The sequence below is a fragment of the Dermochelys coriacea genome, chromosome 5 (assembly GCF_009764565.3).
Source record: "Dermochelys coriacea isolate rDerCor1 chromosome 5, rDerCor1.pri.v4, whole genome shotgun sequence".
Taxonomy (NCBI): Eukaryota; Metazoa; Chordata; order Testudines; family Dermochelyidae; genus Dermochelys; species Dermochelys coriacea.
This window is the reverse complement of record NC_050072.1, coordinates 96317341-96336536: the sequence shown is the minus strand read 5'-3', so window position 1 is coordinate 96336536 and position 19196 is coordinate 96317341. Positions and strand designations below refer to the sequence as shown.

General features: G+C 38.0%; 1 protein-coding gene across 1 annotated transcript in view; it reads right to left on the bottom strand.

Moving 5' to 3' along the window:
* Window positions 1–2944: 2944 nt before the first annotated feature.
* LOC119855696 (guanine nucleotide-binding protein G(q) subunit alpha) overlaps window positions 2945–19196 on the bottom strand; it is a 226856-nt gene continuing 210604 nt past the window's right edge. Inside the window, exons 6-7 of the mRNA XM_038402282.2 lie at window positions 10735–10888; window positions 2945–7990 (exon numbers count right to left, since the gene is read on the bottom strand). Coding sequence (XP_038258210.1) covers window positions 7800–7990; window positions 10735–10888 — 345 coding nt within the window. The 3' untranslated portion in view covers window positions 2945–7799. The remainder of the gene's footprint in view (window positions 7991–10734; window positions 10889–19196) is intronic.

Sequence of the window (19196 nt, the reverse complement as noted above, 5' to 3'; positions counted from 1 at the left end):
CATGCATTCTGTATACATCATATATAAAGTTTCTTAGAAATGTTTTAGCGTTCTAAAAACTATTAGGATACTTGTTCTTTTTACTCTACCTCTAAAACCAAATGCCTTAGTTGTCATCAGTCCAACTAATAATGTATTTCCAAAAATAGTCTAGCATACTTTTTCTGTATATAAATTTGTCACCCTTTAAAATCTGATATCTCAGGCACTCGCAGGACTAGAAATAATGTCTGGATCCTACTGGGAATTCTCCCCTCCCAATAAAGTTTCCATTTTTAGCCCTGAAGGGGCACAGACAAAGTCATGACATTCTGATTATAGAAAGGCTGACAATAGCCCATCCTGGGTCTCTTAATAGATGCAATTTATGGTGAAATTCCATATTTCTGTGGAAGACTGAGTTTTAAAATAATGGCATTTGTTTGTAGCTCCCTAAGCGTTTTGAATGTTAGAGTAAGTTCAGGGAGATGGATTAGTGATCAGGTAATATGGTCATAAGTATGTGATAAACTGCACTGATGAGTGCTAAATTTATCAGATGGATATCACTTCTATGTGTACTGTATACAGTATAACTAAATATCACAAATTACAGGGCTCTTCTTGCTGAAGTTATCTTTATAAGGGTGATATAAATGAATATTAAATTATTCTTCATACTTTCCCATCTCCTTACATTCCACTACATAAAATAAATAAATAAATAAATAATAATTAGAAAAATTAGTGGCAATTCATTGAAAACCTCAGTCATGCAGATTATTGGAATTCTAAGAATCAGATTTAAAAAGCCACATATTAGAGCAAAACTGATTTCTACACATGGCCTGGAACTCCACTTCCTCTGTGATAGAAGTGTGAGTTATTAGTCACTGTTTAAGTATTAACCAGAGAAGTTGAAAAGCAAAATGTCACTTCGTTATGCTTGTCATCACTTAGACAATCAAAAAGATTATGAGAAATATAACAAGGAGTCATAAGGGTGGCATCTTAAAGACTAAAAGATTTGGGCATAAGCTTTCATGAGTAAAAAACCCCACTTCTTCAGATGCATGGAGTGAAAATTACAGTTAGAGGCATAAATATACTGGCACATGAAGAGAAGGGAGCTACTTTACAAGTGGAGAACCAGTGCTGATAAGGCCAATTCAGTTAGGGTAACCAGATACCAAGTGTGAAAAACTGGGATGGGGGTGGAGGGTAATAGATGGCTATATAAGAGAAAGTCCCAAATATCAGGACTGTCCCTATAAAATCGGGACACCGGGTCACCCTAGTCAGGGTGGATGTGGTCCACTCCCGAAAACTGATGAGGAGGTGTCAATACCAAGAGAGGGAAAATTGCTTTTGTAGTGAGCCAGCCATTCCCAATCCCTATTCAAGCCCAAATTAATGGTGTAATGTTTGTAAATGAATTGTAGCTCTGCAGTTTCTATTTGAAGTCTATTTCTGAAATTTTTTTGTTGAAGTATGGCTACTTTTAAATCTGCTATTGAATGTCCAGGGATGTTGAAGTGTTCTCCTACTGGCTTTTGTATGTTACCATTCCTGATGTCTGATTTGTATCCATTTATTCTTTTACGTAGAGACTGTCTGGCTTGGCCAATGTACATGGCAAAGGGGCATTGCTGGCACATGATGGCATATATCAAGTTAGTAGATGTGCAGGTGAATGAGCCCCTGATGGTGTGGCTGATGTGGCTGAGTCCTCTGATGGTGTCGCTAGAGTAGATATGGGGACAGAGTAGGCAACGGGGTTTGTTACAGGGATTGGCTCCTGGGTTAGTGTTTCTGTGTGTGGTATGTAGTTGCTGGTATTTGCTTCAGGTTGGGGGCTGTCTGTAAGCGAGGACTGGCCTGCCTCCCAAGGTCTGTGAGAGTGAGGGATCGTTATCCAGGATAGGTTGTAGTAGTTGATGGTGTGCTGGAGAGGTTTTAGCTGGAGGCTGTACGTGATGGCCCGAGGTGTTCTGTTATTCTCCTTGTTGGGCCTGTCCTGTAGTAGGTGACTTCTGGGTTGCCGCCTTACTCTGTCAATCTGTTTCCTCACTTCCCCAGGTGGGTATGTAGTTTAAGAATGCTTGATAAAAATTTTGTAGGTGTCTGTCTCTGTCTGAGGGATTGGAGCAAATGTGGTTGTATATTACGGCTTGGCTGTAGACAATGGAACATGTGATGTGTTCTGGATGGAAGCTGGAGGCATGTAGGTAAGTATAGCGGTCAGTAGGTGACACATGTCCTCATCAATTATTGGGAGTGGACCACCCTGACTGAAATGGCCTTGTCAACACTGGTTCTCCATTTGTAAGGTAACTCCCTTCTTTTCATGTGTCAGTATATTTATGCCTCTATCTGTAATTTTCACTCCATGCATCTGAAGAATTGGGGTTTTTTCCCCACGAAAGCTTATGCCCAAATAAATCTGTTAGTCTTTAAGTTGCCACCGGACTCCTCATTGTTTTTGTGGATACAGACTAACAGGCTACAGCTCTGATATGAGAAACATGTCTGCTACTGCTGTACCACTGAAATTCAGCCAATCCAATTTAAAAGAATTCATACTAAAGCCTAGCAGATTTTGTTAATTTTCTAGTAATAGGATGTTGGTTAAATATCTTATTTCTTTCCCTTACTGTCTCTTAAGTCTTTGTTTTACATAAGCCAACCAACCTTTAGTAATATCATCAAGTGATTTTCTCCACTGCAGAGAGACTAGACTTAAAGGGTTTGAAATTTCTGCTTGTAATAGAGATATGCAAGAAGTTTCATGTTTAGAGATTACTGTATCTAATGAGGATAAAATATGTACAGTCTAAAAAAGTAATTACTGGAATAAAAAGATTTATTCCAATGTTCATTATCATAAAAAGCATTCCAGGAGAACAATAAGCGGAGTACTTCAAGAGAAGCCAACTTCAAGGAATGAAGATACTTTAGTATAAAATTATGGCCAAAAATACTGTATTTTTAACCAGCAAGATCATTTGGGGGAAGTATTTATACAACATTAGTTTTTGTCAAAAACTAGTTCCCATCCCCAAACAACAGACAATACATGCATTTGAATGACATTTCAATAACAGCAAGTATGATTTTTTAAATACTGCAAGTTAAAAATGTATCTGACAAAGCCCCCTAAATATTCAGGTCAAATAAGGACTACCTCCAGGTTGGTATGTGAAGAATCCAGCAACAGCTTGTAGATTAGAGTATCCTTTGAAAAAAAAAATTCCTTACAATCAGATTTGTCTGGCTGATTTTATCTAATATTTTCCCCACCATCACGTTAATATTCAATTGAATAAACTTTTTTTAGAGATAAAGTTATGTGAGAGTTATAGTATTCCCTTTAACCAGCAAAGCAATGACTCAGTGGGATTTTACTTACACTTAAACTATATTTCTTTTTTGTTTGATGTAACTCAAAATCATATGCTTGAACAAATGCTGTGTGAAGAGTGAGGAGAAAACACATGCAGTTTTGGACATATGGTTTTGAGGACCTGGTAGGCAAGATCATTACTGAATTGACCATAGGACATGGATAAAGGACATAAATGATTAGTGCACACTAAACTGTAAAATGCATGGATTATGCCCAAAATGAGAATAGTATTTACAAAAAAAGCAGATGTCTAAATGTCCAAAATACAGCAGTTAACCTCATGCAATGAAGCCACTTTAATTTTCTAGTCGGATGGTGACAACATGATGAAATCCCAAAGACACATGTGGACTATATAGTTGGTCTTTAAACTAGAGGTAGGTCTTTGGAAGGCCATGTTAACATATTGTGCACACATCATTAGTTAAACAAATTAATGTAGTAGTTAGTATACAGTGTAACCCTTATATAGAGTTTCAAGAACAGCAGCACATATAATAAATTATTTGGGTACATTTTATTTTTTTCAAGTGGGTTAACATGTTTTTGTGTTTTCCTATTATTTCAATCTGTTGTGAGGAATGCAAAACAAGGGAAGGATCATGAGAGTGAGTAATTTGAAGGTCATTTGCATCTTACAACCAAAAGCAGGGAGTCTAACGGTATCTTAATATGCAGCCCTTTTTCCCCCCATTTAAAGTTTTTGCAAATCATGCAGTCAATTCTGACTGATATCCAGCATAAAAAGTCTCTTCTCAACTTTCAAACTTAAAAAAATTATGATTCACAATCATGTGGCAGTATGATTAAAAAATTACAGTTCATACACCTTGACAATCAACAGTATTAATTATAAAAAGTAAAACTGCCCTTATAGCTGTATTATCCTCTATCCCTCAGGATAGTGCCAGTTAATTTGTGAAAAAGGCAAGTTTAAGGTTTTTGTAAAATGCATATTACAGCTTTCTTGTGCTAGTGAACATCTAGTATACATAGGTTCCCAAGAGGTTTTCTTTCCCTCCTCCCCCATTTATGACGTTCAACAAAATCACATTGTTTTGGCAAAGTTGAAAGGGTTTTTGTTTTTTTGTTTTTTTTTTTGCCCTCAGCTTCATGTTAGAGGCACAAACTTCTGCTCTATAAGGCATAGTAGAAACCATCAATTGACAAAAAAAACCAAACCCAAAATCAGCAAAGGAATATATTGCAAGTGGGAACAGCTGTGTCATTTAAAAAGGAAAATATAATTTTGTAAACTGGCATACTGCAATGCTGTGATAGGCGATTCATGAAAAGCTTGCCTTGGCATTTTGAAGATTTTTTTTCCCTCCCCAGAACATGCTCAAATGATTTAAACATTTGCCACAGGTTCAACTTACCTAAAACATACCAGAAGTATCCCAGTGGCACACACTCTTGAAAAGTTTTGCAATCACAATATAATTACAAAGCATGAGTAATCTTTTGGTTTTTGTTTTTATATAAAACTTAAAACCAACTCTCCCCTCCCATTCCACCCCAAGCCCCTGCCAAAAAAAAAAAAATCCCATAAAACAAAAAAATTCCTTTAGGCTCCATTGGCCTCTATTTACCACAATTCCATTTATATCACCATATCTGGGATGATCAATCTATTCCCATCTTAAAAGAAGGGATATTATCATGTACCCCAGAGTCAAAAGTGGAAAATCAGGAGCAATTTTATAATGCCATATATAACAAGACTAACTGTTCTGATCGTCCATTTAGAACATCAGTGTCACTTTTTATCTTCTATATCTACCTGCTGTAGCTTTATTAAATAAAATAGCTTGACTCAATGGACGCTGATGACTTTTTTTTGTTTTGTTACATTTAAGGTTTTCATAACCTTTCAAACACTATTCCTTTGGACTTCTGTATTATATTCTGTCATATGGTATTTTTAGGAAAGTGGTGATGTATAACTGTTAGTACATTTGTACAACAGGCTACAATCGTTTCTAAATTCACTTTTCTAATCAAAGTCATCAGAGAGGTAAGACTAATCTGTTGTGCATTTTCCAAAAAAAATATATTAAAGAGCTCACATTCCAATCCTAGATCATATGGCAAAAGTTCTTCTAACAAAGCTGGTTTCTACATCTGTATAAAGCCCTGTCAAAAATCAAGCATTATTTTGAGAGTGAGTGACCTTTGAGTGTTGTTTTCAATTTACCTCTAATCAGGAATGTACAAATGATTTTATACAGCATGATGCTAGTACCGCTCTGTACTATAGTAAAGTATTTTGTTTTGTAAATAAAAAAAATCCCTAGTCAGAAAAAAACTGACAAAATTTACATTCTTCTCTCTTAAAAAAGTAAATAAAATAACATTATTTAAAATGTGAATTAGCTATAAGACATACAATACAATTACATAGATACATATCAATACAGCACATTCAATCTGCCAAAAAATTAATGATTACAAAGCCAATATGGATGCTGCCATCCATATATATGTGTGTGTGTGTGTGTGTGTGTGTGTGTGTACAATGATTATAGCATTCATAATTGCACTATACCTACAACCAGTTTTAAATTACATGGTGTCTCATGAGGGAGAAAAATTACAACTTCTGTTATTATTGTTGTTTTGCGTTGGAGGGGCGGGTTAAAGATGAACCACATCTCATTAGTATTTATTGTTAACTTTGGTACTCAACTAGTAAGCCATTCTTTTCCCCCCTCCCCTTTGCTGCTCTGTATGCAATTTCTACGTAAGTGCACTCTAGTGCTGCATGGTATTGCAGATAACCAGTCCAATTACATGTCAGACCTCTGAGTTCTCTGCAGCTTGCTAGTAGTCTTGTGACTTGTTAAAAAAAGTTTTTTCAACCCAACCTGCAGAAGAGAGCCTCATAAATGTGTGTGCTGTCTTTGTTGTGTAAAAAAATTGCACATTTGGAGTTCAAAAGTAAGATCTTTGCTGTTTCATTTACATTAATAAATCTTTCTATGGAACACTGAGAGAGGCTACTTTGTATTAAGCCTATTAGATATCTGTCAATCAATTAACAAGCAACTGTATCAAGACAGGGTCCTGAATATGATTACTCATCAGTAATTTCATGTTTCACAATTAAAGGTGCCTTGATATTTCTGCAGAAAATGTTCCCTGTACTCTCATACTATCTTTGACATAAGGACAGAGTAAAATTGTCTTTAAATTAGTGTAGACAATACGCATATGCATGATGCATCCAGCAGCATTTTCACTCATGCTGCTGTTTTTGGCATTGAAAATGGAACATTTTCTATAATAAAAAAAAAGGAACATATGAGCTAAAACTTTAATTCTTTATCATTTGGCAATTGTCTCAAATCAGGCCATTTCCCAATCAATCAATTTGGCATTTCAATTAATACCTTACGTTTCAAAGTTATTGGTTTTATAAAAAGCCACATTTGGCAACATGAATTTTTTTTATACAATAAAAATAATGTTTAAATTGTGGTCAAAAATATTTTAAAAGCGCTTACTAAAAAAAAAAAATCAAACCAAACCAAAAAATAAAACAAACAAAACCAACCTGAAAAAACACTGTTTCAGGCTGTAGCCGCTGGGGAAAATGTAGTGTCTATGGCATTTTTGTTTGGCATCTATGATTTGAAAGAAAGAAAGAAAGAAAGAAAGACACATGGCAGTTAAAAAGAAATTCTATCATATTCCATGTTACCACTTTGCCTTGGTCATTTCATTACTGTCTTCTATGCATCATTCTGATTTGCCACGTTATAGCTAAAGTTAAAATCCATTTTATTACAACTGCTGTTCTTGATCCCATTATCATAGCCCACAGAGTGAAGACAGTTTGCAAAATATCCATATCAAGAATTTTAAAATCACAGTATCAATACTTTTGATCTTTCAGAAAAAGTACATACTGTAAAATTAGAATGATTGATGGCTTAAATTATTATGATATTATTTTCCTGATCAGATCACTGTAGAGAAAACAGTTTACCAAGGAATGCAACTGGGAAAAAAGGCCATTTTATCTTTGAAAACAATAATAAAATATAGCCGAGGAAAGGGGATAGAGTGAGAAAGAAAGAATCAGGGAAAGGGGAAACCAGCTTGATTTTCCCTCAATAGCAAAAAAACCCCTATCCTTTGTGAGTGCATGACTGAGAATTTAAAACACATTGAGTCACAAGGTTTTGCCTAAAAAATGAGGAAACATGCTGTGAATGTATTTCAGCATCTTTTGTTTTTCCTCAATATAGTTTAAATAAAATCATAATATTTACTACAAACTCTGTGAACATTCACAGAGTCCAGGCCGGCAATAAATTAGTATTATGCAAGTCGTTTTCACAGATAATACAGTCCCTCTTGTATATCTTCAATTGCCCGAAGGGAATTTTGGGGGGCCTACTGGGCACAGTTAGACCAGGTTGTACTCCTTCAGGTTTAACTGTAGGATAGTGTCCTTGACAGCAGCAAAGACGAAGCGGATATTCTCTGTGTCTGTAGCGCATGTGAAGTGAGAGTAGATAATTTTGTCACTGTCTGGATTCAGGTCTACGAACATCTTCAAAATGAACTCTCGTGCCGCCTGTGCATCTCGCTGGGGTCCTGTTAGGTTGGAAAAGAAAGTTAGTTTTGCAAAAGCTAATCAAATGCATGAGCTTCTTCTTTGTCAGAGAGAATCCTACTATGTCTAGCAGTAGGTGGAAGAAAGTTGTAGTCTGTGATACCAGCGTAAGAGAAATAGGGAAAGATTATTTTATAAATCAACTCACACCATGCCCTTGCTCTTTTCTTCTCAATAGGACCTTTTAAAATAAAATTGAGGGAAATTTCAGAGATAAAATTATGCTCATGAGGGCATAAGCATTTTCCTGCCAATTATTCCACTTCCCCACCAAGATACCCTATTAAATGGGAGAATGAAATGGACAATCTGTAACCACAAAGGCTGAGCAAAACAAAAATCAATCCTTTTATAATTAATCTTTTAGTAATTTCAAAGGGTTAACCGGTATTTGGGGTATTGTAATTCAATGTTCATGTTTAAACAAAAAACTAATCTTGTACTGTAACGTTCACTACTTTTACAGCTATGTCTGAGGATTTTAATACGTAGTTTAAGTGAGTTACATTCTAAACTAAGATGACGCTGTCTCAGATAGAACTTCATTGATTTTAATGTTAGCTAATAATGAAATACAGTTGCTTTGTAATTGATGCACTTCTGTTACAAAGTTGTTGCATTACAAAAGTTAATGATCTAACTAATCAATTGCTATTTAAATTACACACAATACTTATTCCATTAAATCAGAATTAAGGCTGCAATTCTCAGAAGGGCATAGAGTCTAAGTAACCAGGCTGCACGTTCAGCTATATGCACATGAGGCAAATGGACCAAACACTCGCTCCCAACTTGGAGTAGCCAATGTGCGTCCATTGCACAGCCAGTACTTCAGGGAATCAGCAGGAGTAGTGACCACATGTTGCTTCTTTCCCAGACCAGCATTTGTGAGCATGCTCCAAAGTGTAGGGCCCCAGAGTGTCTCAAAAAAAAGGTCCCCAGATTTTTTTTTTACAATGGGCAAAGCAACATATTCTTCACTAAAATTTGTCTTTAGATATGGCGAACCATTTGGGCTGAAATTTTCCAGAAAAATTCAGCCTGGGGCAGACGCCTATCATGGAAAATTTCAACCCAAATAGTTAAAAGTTTGTCAAAGTTATAAACAACTAAAAACAGGATCTTATAACAGAAGTGTTGGGACATCTTAGTAAGTGGGGCAGACCTAGGCTTGAAAGAATACTAAAAATAATTACTCTTCAACAGTCAGCTTTCAAATAGATAGAGGATTATCAAACTAAAATTATGCTGAATTGTAAATAATAACTATGGTCTGATCCTTATCCTTGTTCTACGTGAGTGGACCCCTGCAACTACACAGAACAATTTGCAGGACCATGAGCTAGGTCTCTCAAATCATACACTAGTGTTTTCCTAATCTCAGTCTTGAAAATTAGAGATACTATCTTTTTGAAGCCTCATCCAATTTGTAGCCTAATCTGCTGTTCACATTCTGGTAGGGACAATGGAGCCTTTAGGTTAAGTATACAGCCCTTCAGTCCACTCACCAGATGAACCTGGGACTTTTCTTCCACTCCAAGCAAAGCCTCCACTCAGATACCTTAAATAACTTCACTTTCGCCTCAAGAAAATTCCAGAATGTACATCCTATGAATTTTCTTAGCAACTGGTATGTGACCTGCATAATGTTCTCTGGAACTGGCACATTAAACCTGATATTAGTAACATCAAATTAGAATGAAGGAAACTCCATTATAAAAATGGAGTATTGGAAAGGTGGGAGGAGTCAGACAGATCTCTTTGAAGCACTGAAAGGACTTATGACATGTTCCCTTCAGATATCCAGTTCTTTAAAAAAATGTTCTTTTGCACAGTAAAGCCAAGTTAAATGTAAATATGCAAAATTATGTATATATTTGGCAAAAAATTCATTGTGTTCAAAACCAGCAGCAAATTCCTAGAAACATTTTAATTCCATCTTAAATTCCTAGAAAAAAAGATCTGCTTTTAATTAGATCAGCAAGCACACAGTTATAGGCTAGGTTGAAATTAGGTCTACTGATAACATGAGACTATTTCCTCAAAAATCTAAGCATTCTGAAGACATAAAACCCTCATAAATCTAAAATCACAAAAGCAAATCTCAAATAATTTAGTATCACACAGATACTGTTGCACTCCCCACAAACAATGGAGGAATAGAGTAAAATCCTGGCCTCGGTGAAGTCAATGGCAAAATTCCTATTGATTTTAATGGGATCAGGATTTCACCCATAGATTTTATACATTATAGGGAAACCTTATTTAATATGATACATGGTTTGTGATTACTTCCAGCGAAGCTGGTGAAAATCTATCTGATGTTCCATCTGTTTTCCTATAGCCATTATAAAAAATGCGACAAGGCTGTGGACTATTTGAAATGATTAGAAGTTCTCGAAGTTGCTGTTTTCATTTGTATTTTTTCTTTTTCTCATGTTTTTAAATCTAGTACATTATAACCCCATCTTCCCAACCATCAGTTAAATCATCTGATGCCATAAGTACATATTCTATTAACTCTGCAAAAAACTTGATTATTATTGCATTACGAGCTTCTATGTACCATATAAACTAAATACATTTCTAAGCCATATGTACTGGAAAGATCTGTGTCTGTCTGCAATTTAGACAATGCTGTTTACCACATATCACCACTGTAGTGTAAATGCAATGAGTATCTCAACATCTGGAGCATGAATTCTGGTGTTGCAATATTACTTACCATCATACTCTGGGAAATAGTCAACTAGATGGGAGTACATAATTTTCTCCTCTAGAAGATCTTTTTTATTTAAGAACAGAATGACCGAAGAGTTCTGGAACCACGGATATGTGATAATTGTTCTAAACAGTGCTTTGCTTTCCTCCATTCGGTTCTGGAAGAAAATAAGAAAAAGAGAAAGGAAATGATGTGGTCACAAAATATATTAGCTGTGTTTATTTTGCAAACTGAACCATTCCATCATATGAGTTTACTGGTTGCTCCCTAGGGTTTTATAGCTTCAACTCACAATTTCTGTATAAACAGTTTGTTAAATCTGTAGGATGTTTCAGTTATGCAAGTTGAGGCTAATGTACAGTAAGTATGATTTTTTTTAAATGGACCATGAATGTTAAAGGTGTAATAGGAACTGACAAAGTCTGGCTATTTATGTGTACAGCTGTACACAAACCCACATTACTGGAAAGTGTGTGGAGAGAAAGCCAAATGTACAAAAACAAAGCCTAAGAGCTGAGTTAAGGAGAGAGCATTCTCCTTTGTTTTCAATTTCCTACTTTTTGTTGGTATAATGTTTCAACCTTAACTGCTTAACCACTACTGAAACATAATCTGGATTTCTATGATTGTTTTCATAGTCCTGAAATCTATAATTATGTCTGAAAGAACTTCTCTATATTGCAAAAGTTTATTGTGTTTTAATTCAATTGAGAAGAATTTTATCTGACAGATGCTGACTTTACTTAGTGGCAGTACAAACTGGGTTCAGCATTGTTTCAGCTAACTATGGTAAAACTCTTCTTCCTCCTCTCCTGTGAACAGTTCTATAGCATAACTCTTGTTGCCCATAGACTTGCACAGTAGTAGCAACAGCATGATGAAAGTGAAAGAGGATTGGTACAGTCTAGCTATTGCCTGCAGGGTTCTAAGAGCAGCAATGAAAAAATCAGGAGCCCTACTAATTTTACCACTGCTTGGCTATAAACCCCAGCATAGGCACTGAAGCCACATGTATGGACACAAAGATAATGCTTTATAGTTGGGTTTTATTTACTTGTGTGCTTTTGTAAATTTTACATTAAGTTCCTTGGAAGATTTTTGTTAAAAAAAAATAAATCAATACTGCAGAAATTGATAGGTTAGTCCTCCCATACCAGGGTAAATTTCCCATTGGTGAATAAACAACTGGAATTTTCAAAGCTCTGCAATAATTAATTAAATCTCATAACATATTTTTAAGACAGTAAATATGGGAAAACTAAAGCACAGAAGGTGGGATCCACACAGGTACTTAGATGCTTAAATCCCATTTTTAGGCACCATTATGTTCTACTAAACTCGCGCTTGGCCGCTCTCTAACCCTGTAGGCACCTAAACTCACTTAGCACCTATATTTTTGCAGTAAAAGCTCCCTAGGTGCCTATGTTCCTCCCTTTGGGCATGCACAATGCTGCCTCCCTCGAGGCACCTGGGCACCTATCTCCCACTTAAACCCCAGAGTGATCCACACACTTGGGGAAGATAGGTGTTCAGCTGCCCAAGTCACATGTGGGGCCTGAACTGGTAGGCATTATCAGAGGCTGCCTAACTCCACACAAAGCAGCTAGAGGGGTGCAGGAGGAGGTGGCCACTCCTATAACCTTTAGTTCACTGTGCAGGGCACTCAATTCCCATTGAATTCAGTGGAACCAGGATTTCACACAAAGTTCAAGTGACTCACTCAGGGTCACTATATCAAGACATTGGCATAGTTGGGCACAGAATCTAAATCATTAGATTGTCAAGTCTGTGCTTTAAACACTAGACTGTGCTTCTTCAACATTTTGCATAGACCAGAGGTTCTCAAACTGAGATCCATGGACCACCAGTGGTCCATGAGCAATGTTCCCTCTAATTTTTGACTGGCCGTGTGCACAAAAAATTTCTTCTGTGTAAATTTTTGAAGCAGAGTTCAAATTTGTGTGCCATGAGGCAAAAGCACCCAAGCGAGTAAAATGCTTATAAATTTAAAAAGTTTTAATTTGCAATTTGTGAAAATAATAGTTTTATACCATGTTATTTTACAAATGTCATTTTTAAATACTTAGAAAAAGGAAATTTAACCATTCTTCATGAAGCAGAAGTTAGTTTTAAGCATTATGCTTTATCATCTTTTTTTATAGACAATCACAAGCATATATCAAGCACATATTAATCATGATCATTATCAGTCCATAGGCTTCTGCCTGTTGGTTTCCATTTTCACTTTTCATTCTATACACATGCCTGAAAAGATATTGATAAATATATAATAAAGACAATTTAATGCGAATGCCATTATGTCAATTTATATGGATTTTCGGATAGAGACATCATAAGTAAAAAAAGAAAAACAAGAGTTTGTGTTTTAAATTTAAAATGTTCCTAAAAATATCAATAAATGATTATCAGCCAAGAATAATATATGTAATTATAAATGCATTTTAACTTCCTTATTGATCGAAATGTCAAAGACTGCTAAACTAACCTTACTGTTTTTCCCTGTGATCTTTTTCATTTGCCCATTCAATATAAACTCTGTCCAGATCTATCAGTCCTCCATCCAGCTAGTAACTCTTAATACACATCAGCATGTCCAAATGATCTACTTGTAAATGATTCTGTAGTTTGTTTTTTACAGTGTTCATTAAGCTAAAGCCATGCTCACAGCACTTGATGCTAGGAATGTTCCTCCAATATCCATCAACTTTGCAAGATCCTGAAACTGTTCTATCTGGTGAGAAAATGTCACCAAATCCGGGAAACTTAAAACCAATTGGCTTTTGATTCTTTTGGCCACTGCAAACTTGAAGTCATTGTACTGACTAACTATAACAATCTCTTCAGCAAGAAAGTCTTTGTATTTTGAACATAGGGATTTTACCTGATGAATTCCAAAATTGAAGTCACACTTAACTATTGCTGCACAATCAAAAGCAGACCACTCCTGGACTTCATCCTCTAGAAACCTGTCTGCCAAATGTGCACATAAGATGTTTATGAAAGTTATTATGGAACTGGTATCAGTTTAATTATTTTCTTGAGAGCTCATATCTAAGAGAACCTTAATTTTGTCACTCCATAAGACTGAATCTCCACAGTACTGTCTTCTTATCTTGTTCAGTTTACCTCGGGCAAGGTGAAATGCTTCAAGAGGTGTAAGGGCCTGTTTCTGTAGCAGCATGGATAGTAAAGCGAGCTCTGACAAAACATCATTCAAAACATCTAATGTTATTCGGTATTCCATGGTATTCAGCTTTTTGTGATAGTATTTAGAAACAAACAATATCACAACACAGTGTTACACAGACAAAACATGCCAGTTTGCAGTGGCAGATTAGCCACTGGGCCGATGAGGCCTGTACCCAGGAGCCGTGGCCAATTGGGGTGCTCCTGCATCCCAACCTGTTCTGCCCGCTCCATTGGTGCTCCTGCTGGGGAGTGAGTCAGGGTGCAGGGGTTGCCCTGCTCCACCTGCCCGGTGCTCCTGCTGGGGAGTGGGGGCTTCCCCTGCTCCTCAGCAGAAGTGCTGGGAGGGCAGAGTGGGGCAAGGCCTCGTGCCCTGACCCCACTTCCCAGAAGGAGCGCCGGGGGTGGGAGTGGGGACAGGGCAAGCCCCTGAGCCCCGATCCTATTTCCCCAGAAGGCGTGCCAGCGGGACTGCAGGCGGAAGGGTTGGAGAGGGGGGCCCCCATTTGCTCTGGCCCAGGGCCCCATAAAAACTTAATTTGCCTCTGCTAGATTGCATAATCTTCTGATTCTTGTTCCAAGAAAACTCCACAAATCTATGCCAGCAAAGATGGTTATTAGACAGTTAACATGTTTTAAATTTTCTTTTTCAAAAAGATGCTAAACAAGATGAAGTAGAAAAGGCACAAAGACTAAGTCAACATTCATACTTAAAATACATCTTTTTCCAAAATTCATCTAACTTATTAACTCTACGTATGCAAGTCTGCATTACTACAAATAGTGAATTTTCCTATAGGACACATACAATAAAGAAGCAACATCTCATTAATAAAAAGTATATACCATTCATTATAACATACAATTATAAATTCCTTGAGTGTGAAAGGTGCCATATATAGTCACATTCTTTGTTCTTATAGGCTTATCAGTTACTGAAAAATGTGCAGTTTTGTATTTTACAGTCACACACTATAAAGATATGAAATATTGATGCCATGCTTAGAACTCTGAGGGACACATTCTGTCTTCAATTACACCACTGGAGTCAATGAGCTTGCACAGGCGTAACTGAAGGGTAAATTTCACCCTAAGTTTGTAAAATGAGTTTTAGTTACTACATTGTAAAAAATTGCCTACAAAAAAATTCACTAATTTATCAGAAAAACAGTGAGATAGAAACAAGCAGATAATTCCATATACAAATAAAGAAGAAGAAAAAAAGAAAGATGATAGGTGTTTTAATTTACACCTGATTTTCCTGACTTACTGATGCATATCAGGAATAACGCCACTGAAATTAACTGAGTTACACTGGTATAAAAAGAAAAAGAGTACTTGTGGCACCTTAGAGACTAACAAATTTATCCAAGCATAAGCTTATCAGCTCAAATAAATTTGTTAGTCTCTAAGGTGCCACAAGTACTCCTTTTCTTTTTGCGAATACAGACTAACACGGCTGCTACTCTGACACTGGTATAAAAGAGGTGTGAGAGGAGATGTGTGTTTTTTGTTTTCTGGTATCTAGGACTTTTAAGAGAAATGGATGGTGATTTACCAAAAAAATCAAATATCATCAGTATTGGGCTTATATCCTGAATGTACCTAGTTAGAAGACAGCAGAATGCAAACTGACTGGCACTTGCATGGGCATAAGGCAGAGATCATCAATCAGGTCCTCACTCTGCCTGGTAGTGCTTAATTTGCTGAGTCCTGTTTCCCTTCTGAATATTTGGACAATGGAGAAAGACTTCCCTAGATTCAGTAGGGATGACTGAAGAGAGGGAGATCTCTTTGCTGAACAAAAAGCACTCTGATGACCTTTTGAAGTCACTTGCTATTGCCAGTGATGCACAGTCCACAAAGCCCTGGCCTGAGAGGGTTATTCAGAGAGTGCTCAACTAACTGCATGGGAAAATTCTAGAAAGCAAAGTTAGTAGCAATCACAACTAGCCCTGATTCATTCACTGCACAATAACTGTAAGATGCAGTAAAGAGCAACCATAGTTCCTATCCAGAATTTTTAATTATAATTATATATATATATATATATATATATATAAGCTAACATTGGACAGGCTAGCATGAGCACATCCTGTAGAACAGTTAGAAATAGAGAGAGAGTGTTTAAATTTCAGTATGCGGGTCACATTCACATGTGTCTCTATTTCACTGGATCTGGATGGTGCAGTTGACAGGTTTTCTCAGTGCTTTGAGCCTGGATGAAAACTAGCTAGCTGTTGCTCAGCTCAATTAAAACCAAGGCAATACTTATAGGTTAGAGGAAACCACTAAAGGAAATAGCAGAGGTAACATCTGCTCCTCATCTGATGGAATTTGTGCACATTTTGGTACTTCAAGTTTGCAATTTTGTGAGTTTTCACTGAATCCTAAGTTATTTCTGGAAGTCCCCACAGTAACAGTGAGTAAGACTGGCTTTTTTTTCTTCCCTATCTGCTCTTGGCAAAGTGGATATTCCATTTTCCTTTACATGTGATTTGTTTTATAGTTATAATTAGAGCCCTACCAAATTCACCATCCATTTTGATAAATTTCACGGTCAGAGGATTTAAAAAATTTGAAATTTCACAGATTCAGATATTTAAATCAGAAATTTCATGGTGTTATAACTGTGGGGGTCCCAACTCCAAAGGAGTTTGTGGGGAGGTCTGAAAGACTATTGTGGGAGTGGAGTATTGCCACCATTACTTCTGCACTGATGCTGGCCGCAGTACTGCCTTCGGAGCTGGGCAGCCATAGAGCAGCAGCTGCTGGCCAGGCACCCAGCTCTGAAGGTAGCACCACTGCCAGCAGCAGTGCACAAGTCAGGGTGGCAATATCATACCATGCCACTCTGACTTCTGCACTGCTACTGGAGGCGGTCCTGCCTTCAGAGCTGGGCTCTCAGCTAGTAGATGCGAAGCTTCCTGCAGCCAGGAGAGGTTCCTGGAGGTGGCTCTGACCTGGCCCCTGGAGCAGCCTGTCCTGGGGAAGAGGAAGTCACATCCCTCCCCTACCCAGCCAGGGCTAGCAGCTGGAGCCCTACGCATGGTAAGAGCCCCTGCCCGGGGCGCCTGCAGCCCTGCCCCATCCCGGCTCTGGGACCAGCACTCAGGGTTAAAGAAGCCGTGGGTTCGCTGTCTGTATGTGTCAAGGGGAGTTCGGAGGTGAATGGCGCCCCCACCAGCCATGGCTCCCTGAACTGTTGCCCACTTTGCCCACACATAAGGCCAGCCCTACCCCCCAGAAATTACAACCCCACCATACCATGCTACTGTAATTTTTGCCCTGCTGCTGGCAATGATGCTGCCTTCCGAGTTGGGTGCCGGCCCAGCAGCTGCTACTCTCCAGCCGTCCAGCTGAGGGCAATGCAGAAGTTTGGGTGGCAATATGCGACCCCCCTACAATAGCCAGATTCACGGGGAGACCAGATTTCATGGTTCATGATGAGTTTTTCAAGGCCATTTTCCATTGAATTTGGTGGGGCCCTAATTATAATAATCACTTCTAGACTGGACTATTGCAGTGACCTCTTCCGGGGATAAACCTCAAGTTCACTTGGAAACTTCAGATGATGATAAATGCAGCTGCCTGTTTGCTTACTAGTGCACACAGATGCCGGCTTTTTCCTTTGCCCAGGAGTGCTCAACCCCTACTCAGCCTCAGACCCCACTCCCACTCCACCCTCTCCCACAAGCCTGCACCCCCACTCTTGCTCTGCCCACACTCTATCCCTTCTCCCAAGGCCCCACCCTCGCCCTGCCTCTTCCTCCCCCCACTCCACCTCTTACTGTCCAGTTCCACCCCTCTCCTGAGCCTGCCCCATTCCTGCTCCTCCTCCATCCCTCCCAGTGCCTCCTGCACACTGCGGAACAGCTGATCGCAGTGGGTGGGAGGCACTGGTAGGGAGGAGGAGGAGCTGATTGGCAGGGCTGCCAATGGGCAGGAGGCACTGGGAGGGGTGGAGGAGAGGGGAAGCTGGCTGCCAGTGGATGCTAAGCACTTGATATTTTTTTCCCATGGTGCCCCAGCACTGGAGCACTCACAGAATCAGCGCCTATGGTAGTGCATCTCAAAGAGCATATTATATAAGTTACACTTGTTTTCAATTTGATCCTAGGTGAAATTCAAGGTCATGGTTTGGACTTAAGGAAGGTCTCAGAAACAGTTGCTCTCCATGGTTTCACCTAAAGAGTTGAGATCACCTGGGATGCTCAAGTTCAGGATGCTTCTAAAACAACTCACCCTTTGATCCAACAGAGTCTAAAGCTGTTGACTTTTAGGGCACACTGCGAAGTCTTTTTTCACATGACTTTTTTAAGGGGAGGGAGGAATGGGAGAATATGGGCTGAGTGGGAAAGATCTCAGGCCCCAATCCAGCAACTACCTAAGCATGTATTTGGCTTACCCATGGGTGTAATGTTAAGCATGCACCTATCTGGCTGCAAGGTCAAGTTGCAGGTGTGCTTGGGGGGTGGAAGAGTGTTAGTGTTTATAATGGGTTTACTAGTGATTATTGTATTATTTTATAAAATATCAATTATAAACACATCTAGAACACTGGATACATGTAGTTTTATTAATTGTAATAAATAAATGAATAATGAAAACCTACGATTGGGTAACCTATGCTCATCATCACAACCAACAGGCAAATACAATTTCAGATAATTTTTTCCACAGAGAGTTCTTCTAATACTGCTTGTACCCTAGTGTTCCTTTAAAAATAAACCTACTCTCTATTGTAAGAGCACAGATGGAAAACATTATTGCTCCATCCTGTAAACCTCATGTTAATTGCTGTATAATAATTTGTAACAAATAATTTGATTTTCAAACAAACACACAGAAAAGAAAAGGGGTGGGGGAACTACTCAAAGTATTACAGGAAACACTGACCATTTGTGACCATCATACATGTGGGAGTACTTTCTCTTTTTAATTAATTCATTTATTTGGTCATCTGTTAAGAATAAAGCTCTTTATTTGCCTTTGTATCCTGCACAGGATCACATAATTATGTGGCCTATCTGACATAAAAACTAAAATAATACAAAACACACTTTGTGCCAAGTTCCTATTTGGAGGTTAAAAATTAAAACAAAAATAAAAAAAGTTGACAAATTTGATAATGTGCGAGCTGTTTTCAGCAGGACTCTTATACTAAAAGACTATAGAAGTGAGGAGTTTTTGAACTCTGCTTGCACAATTAGCTCCAGATATGGCGACAATCTTCCCCTGAAAAGACTGCCAATTCA